Here is a 7878-nt window from a genome sequence, read left to right as displayed (position 1 = left end):
AAATTTAAAATAACTGGGGCAAATGAAATAAAGTTCCTCCACAGTGGACAGTACTATTTAGATGGTATGTTGGAAGAATGCAAGACAAAGCCAGGTTTAACATACAAGAATGCATAATTAAAGGCTGGCCTCAAAAACGACTTCATTTAAAACAATTACATGAATATAATGGCAATGACTTCATCAAAAGGATGCCATTACGTGCTAAAGTTAATTTCATTTTACCTAGAATAGTGTAAGTCAAATGAAGCTTAACATTTTCCAAACAATAATCATTTCATTTCCCTTAGCTTTATTAATAATGTACATATTCAGGTAGAATACTCAAATATAATTCTACTGATATACAGAATAATTTTAATGCATATTTGGTACAATTTCTTATTTTTGGTGTTCAGTAGTTGCTTCTGTTTTGATAAAATGACACAGCAGTTTTATACTTAATATCACATACAGGTTTTGTCTATATAAAGAATCTACAGAGCTTTTTCAATTGTGGAATGGTACGTTCCATACATATGAAATTTTAAAAATGCTGCATGAACCTGTGACCTTGCCAATACACAGATCACCCTTCAGAAACTGTAATGAGCATGAGTTGACACACATTTCTGTCTGGGCCCAGTACGAGTATGGATACATTCAAAATGTTGTAACATCAGTATGATTTGCTTTTACTTTGGTGGTTGTGATATTCCAGGTGTGGATGCAAAATGCACCTTAATGGTCCTCAAAGCAGTACTTTTATCCCACTGTAATATTTAAAGGCATCAGCTTCTTTTATTCTCCCTTGTAGCGAGGAGGCCTCTTCTCCTTAAATGCGAGAAGACCTTCAATTCTATCCTTTGTTGGAATAGTCTGCAATGAGCAGATCAACAATTCATTGTTGACACCAAAAACAGTACCAAGAAAAATAGTTTCATACAAATCCTAGTTCTTTAACACATCCAACATGCAACACATAATACAACAGAAAAAGGAAAACTAAAATGTCCAGTCAGATACAGGAAAGTACCAGACACTTCTAAGGCACAATATAAGGCTGAGAAACAATTTGGGAGAAGGAGGAGTATCTTTTCTCCAAACAGATGACTCTGAGAAACTCTTTAGGATTTGTTTTTGAGTTTTTGGTGGGTTTGGTTTGGGATTTTTGTTTTGGGTTTGGTTTTTTGGTTTTTTTTTTGGGGGGGGGGGATAGGTTTTTAATCAGGTCACCGTATGTTTTAAATAAGCATCTAATGCTAATGCTTCTATTTCAATGATCAAAAACTTGTCTCAGAGTCCAAGAACATACAAACTCAAATACCTCATTCTCATGTTTCGCTGGCAAAGAAGTTTGTCTCAATTTTCTGCTGGTTAGCACATTTGCCATTAGTGGCATATGTTACTGAAGTGCCCTTCATGCTATTTCATGTTAAACCAAAACAAAGCAAAGGCAAGGCAGTTCTTGGACTAGATGCATGGCAGTGTATGACTGGCTAGGTATACAGCTGGTAGTGCTTCATTACTTCCACCATAACAGTCTAGGTAGGGAGATATTTGTGTCCTAAACTACATTAAAAACTTCCTTAAATTCCTTACAAAAACAAAGTAAGTAGAAGGAAGGTCTAAATACAATGCCAAAATATTTTTAGAAGAAATCATAGAGCAAATTCTAGTTGAATTTCAGCATGTTTCACAACAGGCACCAACAAAGCCTTTTTTCTGGGTTCTCTCATGTAATCATAGTTACATACCTGAGCGTAACAAGCTTCTTCAATTGCTAAACCTGTTACTAAGTCGACCTGAGGAAAAGAATACAATGTTTTTTAAAAGCACATTTTTTTATTTATTATATATAATTTCCTGACAGCTAACTTAAATGCTGCATTTCTATATGCCACATAGTAAAACACTTCTGCAAAGTTCTTCTACGCTACTTTAACATAGAAATGCTACACTTCCATGTGGTAAGAGTGGTTAGTATTTCTGTAACAGTTTCCTTATTTGGTGACACAATTAGACTGTAATACACTGTCAAAACAATGTATGTTCTTTACTACAAATCATCTGGCCAAAAAACCATTAGCTATTTGCACATTTGTAATCATTTCATTTACTACAAGGGAAAAGATTTAATGTACTGCTTAATTATTTAAAAATTGTTCTGAAACATTAACTTCGAAATATCATATAAGCATGATGCCATGCCACAAATTAAACATAAATTCAAGTTTAAAGGGATTTAAAATAAAAAAGAGGACAATGACCATCCTGCATCATCACCTAGTTTTAATAATAATTTTTTCTTTGTGAGCTCATCTGAATAGCTGAAAAGGTCGAATTTTCCGCTCACTACTTCTCCACCTGTCTTAAGCATCAGCTGCTGAGAACTTACCAGCTCTCCACAGGCCCACTGAAAGGACTATGGCTATGCACCACAAGCAATTTGTCAAGGGGAGATAAGCTCTGGGACAGATTACCAAAGAAAGCTGTGAAATCTCTGCCATGGAAGGTTTGTAACAACAGCTTGAATGAACATCTGGTTTGATTGGTTTTGATACAGTAGGTCTTGTCTTGGGGCCTCAAGATTGAACTAGGTGGTCATTCAGAGTCCTCCTAACCCTATTGTCCCTAATTCTATAAACACCATGATTTTGACCTTTCAGTCCACTGTACCTGGTAGCTATATGATTTAGCTTGAAGCATTTTGAACCTTGGTTACCACTGAGATGAATCTTGAATTCCATTGTTACTTGCTGTAGAAACCTAATAAACACACTCTTTGCACAACAGCATCTGAGTTTGGTTCTCAGGCCAAAACTTACTGATGGTACAGTTTGCTAAAAATTAGATCACTGGTTGCTTTTGACACTTTTAAGAAAAAAAAGGACCATTCTTAAGTTCTTCTTCTTGGATTCAGATGTTGCATGCAGTGTGATCCCCTTTCCCTTGTCCCAGGTTGAGCTATAAGGTGTCCTAGTGCAGCAAAGCTTATGCACATGCTTAACTTCAAATGTGAACAGTCTTGCTGAGCTCAGCAAGATGATTCACAAGCCTAAAGTAAAACACATGTCCAGCCGTGTTCAGGGCTGGATTTTAACGAGCTTTAGAGCCAGGTCAAAAGTGTTCAAGAAGGCGTGGCAATCAGAATAAAATACAAAATCAGACTCCAGATATAATTTTAACACTAACCTCTATTAAACTATTAAATAGAAATAACACGCCTTTTGGCCTTTATTAGTTACCAAACACTGTGAGCATTGACAGTCTTGACAGAGTATGACTTTGAGTTTTTTTTCCACCCAGCATTTAAAATGCAACTTGTTCACAGTAGTTTATGTTTACTTTCTAGTATTAATAATTAGCAGACTGCACTACTCCTGGACAGACATGAGGTTACCAAGCCTCATTACAGAAATCAGCACCAACTCTAGTCTCAGGAGTCTGAGACATAAAAAAATTGCATTTCATCTTTTAAAAAAGTTTTGACCAAATAGATTTTGAAAGACTATACACTGAGAAACTAAAAACAGTTCTAGAAAAAAAAATCACCACAGTAGACCTGTTGCCAGCCTGACTTCTGCTTATTCTTATGGAAAGTACAGATCCTTACCTCCATTCCCTGATTGATGGCCAGTTTTGCGACTCTCATTGCTACTGGTCCCTTAAATGAAAGAAAAAACTTATTTACATGTCATCAAAATCTACAAGCTTATGCAGTGAAGAGTCTGCACATCAATGTGCTTATATTGGGACCTTCTAGACTTTGGACTTTTATTGAGTTTATAGTAAATAGGTCAAATATCCTAAATTACATCACTACATTAAACATTTGCTTTCAAACTGATAGTTTCAATATTGATAAAAAGTGGAAGTATATTGTTTTCAAAAGAACCTAATTAAAGCAGTGTCTTTGGTTTATGTTTCAAAGGCATTGAGCATGTCCACTTTTGTCAAGCTTGCTCAATTCCCTTCAAAAGAAGGCTCAGAACAGCCACCTTAAAAGACATCATTTTAGGGCTTTACAAAGTCAATCTTATGTCCTTATTATCACACAATGGAGACACATGAAAAGATGTAATAATGAAATAAAATGAACAGATGCAGCTTCAAACTTAAAATACGCTACTGCAAAGCCCGCACTGGTCAAGTGATGACACTCCTCCGTGCAGAACTGAGGTCACCAGTGAGCAGAGGGACTTCCACCCTCCTCCTCTACTGTGCTGCAAAACAGCGAGACATCTTTGGGAATCGTCTCAGTCCTGTGCCCATCCATCAGCATCAGCTTCTGAATGTTCAGACACTGCTTTAGAGAAGAGGCTTGCTGCTTTGGGAAAAGCCAAATACTTTTGAGCTGGTTCCAATGAGAAGTTGCAAATACAAATCAACCTTCCAGAATCACTGTATGTTAAAATTTTCACCATATTTTTCATGTTTGTCTTTCTATGAGGATGTTCAAGACACAAATAACTAATGTTAAATGTCATATTTCACAATGCAAATGTGACAATGAAAATGAAAAATTTTAGCTTTTACACTTGTGATCCAATAAAGTGGTTTACTAATTATTTTCTTCTTCCACCTCCTATAAATTTGCTACCTGGTACCCTTTACTTGAAAAGCAGGTTTATGAGAAGCTCCAAACTCACATTCCTACATTAAACAAACAGTTTGCAGTCTATGGCAACAGGGGAACAGGTAGCAATCAGCTAACACAAAGACTCCTGTAAGGGTCATACTTAAACTTCTTACTAAAATTTTTAAAGCACAGGATCCAGCAAATCCCATTTCAATTCTTTTATGAAAAACAGAGACAGGATGTCACTTAGAATGAATGATAATAAGAGCACAATTCTTTCATCAAGCTTATACACCAAGGACAGAAAGCAAACTTTCCACTCATAAATGCATTTTGCTTTACTACTGAAATTACATTAGCTTTATGTTTTCAAAATACGAGTTACACTGAGATATGTCCACTTTCACATGGACCTTCTTGCCTGTCTTCTGAAGAGTTCAACAGCAACAGAATAACCTGAGATAATTGCTTTAGTATAAAGTATAGTACTATAAAAGTATAGTATTTTTTTGCTTAAAACTTGAAAGCAAAAATACACAATACAAACACAGACCATATCATATGATATGAGGACTGACGAGTCTTTTTGCTTCACTATGAAATAATTACCAAATAACACCACTCAATACACAAGAGACAAAACATCTGATCGTTCTCCACATAACCAGAATGTCTTTTTAATACATAACTTCATAACAGTTTTTCTTAATACAGCTAGCTCTTTTTCAGTTTGAATGTTTGGTAAAACCTACAAACTAAAATCAAAATAATTTGGTTTACCTGAGGTAAAAATTCTCTTGCCAGAGCTAATGCTCTTCTGTATGCAGCATCCCCTGCTTCATTTTGTTCTACCACATGGCTAATCAATCCTATTGATTTTGCTTCCTCACCATCTACAACACGTGCAGAGAAGATCAGTTCTTTTGCCAAAGACACTCCAATTGTGCGAGGTAATCTCTGTGTCCCTCCTAAGTTTGGAAAAATACAAAATGCAAGTATTAGTTTCCCACCCATTTACACCACAAATGTAGATGTCTTGTGCAGTTCAAATATTTTAATTTTTAATTCCATAAATAATTATATGAACATAGATAAGTTAAACTATCAAAGGCATTCCTAAATGCCTTCTTCAGTTTTGAAACATCTAAAATGAAATCAACTGCTCTGTTTCTTAGAAAGACATGTAAATAACAGAAAACACGTAATATTAATAGAGATTTTGTTCAATTACAGACAAGTTACCTTATTCATATCAGCCAAAAGCTGAAGGAAAACTACCATAACCAAAAACTCTGCTTCTTTTGAACAATCCATATATTTTTGTATTAATCACCACAATATGAACACTTCTGAAGAACTATACTCAAAAAGAATATATACTCTAATAAGACTGTAGTCCATGACAAAATTTGCATATGTTAAGGACAATATTTGTATGTAAACTAAACTAAAACCACTAGACAAGGTCTTTAAAAAGCCATGGTTTTGTCTCTTCTTACTTCCATATTATTGTCGAAATCTTTAAGCTTGATTACAAAAACTAGGGAAGGGCAATGACATGGTCTCTCACAGCATCCTCCTAAATAAACTGGTCGCTTGCGGCTTAGATAGGTGGACTCTTTGATGAGTAAAAAACTGGCTGGATGGCTGAGCCTAGAGAGTTGTGGTCAATGGAGCTAAATCCAGTTGGCAGTCAGTCACTAGTGGTGTTCCCCAGGGCTCAGTGTTGGGGCCAGTTCTGTTTAACATCTTCATTGATGATCTGGATGTGGGGATTGAGGGCACCCTCAGTAAATTTGCAGATGACACCGAGCTGGGTGGGAGTGTTGATCTGCTACAGGGTAGGAAGGCTCTACAGAGGGATCTGGACAGGCTGGATCGATGGGCCGAGACCAACTGTATGAGATTCCACAAGACCAAGTGCCAAGTCTTACACCTGGTTCACAACAACCTCATGTAACTCTACAGGCTTGGGGAGGAGTGGCTGGAAAGCTGCCTGGCAGAAAAGGACCTGGGGGTGTTGGTCGACAGTTGGCTGAACATGAGGCAGCAGTGTCCCCAGGCAGCCAAGAAGGCCAACAGCATCCTGGCCTGTATCAGGAATAGCGTGGCCAGCAGGACTAGGGCAGTGATCATCCCTTTGTGCTCTGCGCTGGTGAGGCCGCATCTCGAGTACCGTGTCCATCTTTAGGCCCCTCACTACAAGAAAGACCTTGAGGCGCTGGAGCATGTTCAGAGAAGGGCAACGAAGGTGGTGAAGGGCCTGGAGCACAAGTCTGATGGGGAGTGGCAGAGGGAGCTGGGATTGTTTAGTCTGGAGAAGAGGAGGCTGAGGGGAGACCTGATCACCCTCTACAACTACCTGAAAGGAGGGTGTAGCGAGGAGGGGATTGGTCTCTTCTCCCAGGCAACTAGTGACAGGACAAGAGGGCATAGTCTGAAAGTGCTCCAGGGCAAGTTCAAGCTAGAAATGAGGAGGTATTTCTTCTCAGAAAGGGACGTTAAGCATTGGAATGGGCTGCCCAGGGAGGTGGTGGAGTCACCTTCCCTAGAGGTGTTTAAGAAAAGACTGGACGTGGCACTTAGTTGGCATGGTGGTGTTAGGGCAAAGGTTGGACTCCATGATCCCAGAGGTCTCTTCCAACCTCATTGATTCTGTGATTCTGTGAATGGCAGGTGTAGATCAGCAGAGAAAGGCAGCTAACTTCAGCTAGCTTTTCTTACTATGTTAAAAACTTCTTTGGCAGGTCAGCATTTTCAGAAGTTCAAGAAGCAGTAACTACATTAACCAGACATGTGAAGATTGCTTAGTTGGACTAACAATTAACTTTCCAGAACTGACAAACAACAAGAACGTAGGACTAATCATTATCAAAACTGAAGAAGCAGATTCAAATCACAGAAGCTTATGTTTGTACAAATTAAAACAGTAGAAATAGCCTTTATGCAGGAGAAAGGATTTTGAAAATATTCAAGGTCTACCATTTTGACATGGATCTGAAACAAGTATTCGATTTATATAGACAGTCTGTAAGTAAAAGTTTCTTTCCAAACAGCTATTTCTGCAAGATCATGCTAATATATTCAAATAAAAATATATGTATATATGCAAGAGGAATATTTATAGGAGGTATTCAAATGGAGGTGGTACAACACTGGATGAATGCGCGTTCAACTAATATAAAATAGATTAATGTCCACTGGATAATGGAATTACTACGCCAATATTTTATTGAAGCCATCCAGTTCTCTTTCTGATGTTTCCTGAAAATACTTTAAATACATCTCTGAGACAAATAAACTGGAAAGAAACAAAA

The 7878-nt window shown here is 37.5% G+C and overlaps 1 protein-coding gene across 1 annotated transcript; it reads right to left on the bottom strand.

The window, feature by feature from the left end:
* Positions 1 to 276: 276 nt before the first annotated feature.
* AUH (AU RNA binding protein/enoyl-CoA hydratase) lies at positions 277 to 5529 on the bottom strand (the record flags this gene model as incomplete). Its single annotated transcript, XM_009701641.1, has 4 exons — positions 277 to 858; positions 1737 to 1784; positions 3596 to 3646; positions 5342 to 5529. Coding segments are annotated over 4 exons (365 nt in total), but the record flags the coding sequence as incomplete, so codon positions are not given.
* Positions 5530 to 7878: the final 2349 nt, after the last annotated feature.

The sequence above is a fragment of the Cariama cristata genome, unplaced genomic scaffold (genome assembly GCF_000690535.1).
Source record: "Cariama cristata isolate BGI_N322 unplaced genomic scaffold, ASM69053v1 scaffold15326, whole genome shotgun sequence".
Lineage (NCBI taxonomy): Eukaryota > Metazoa > Chordata > Aves > Cariamiformes > Cariamidae > Cariama > Cariama cristata.
This window is presented reverse-complemented; position numbering and strand designations above follow the sequence as displayed.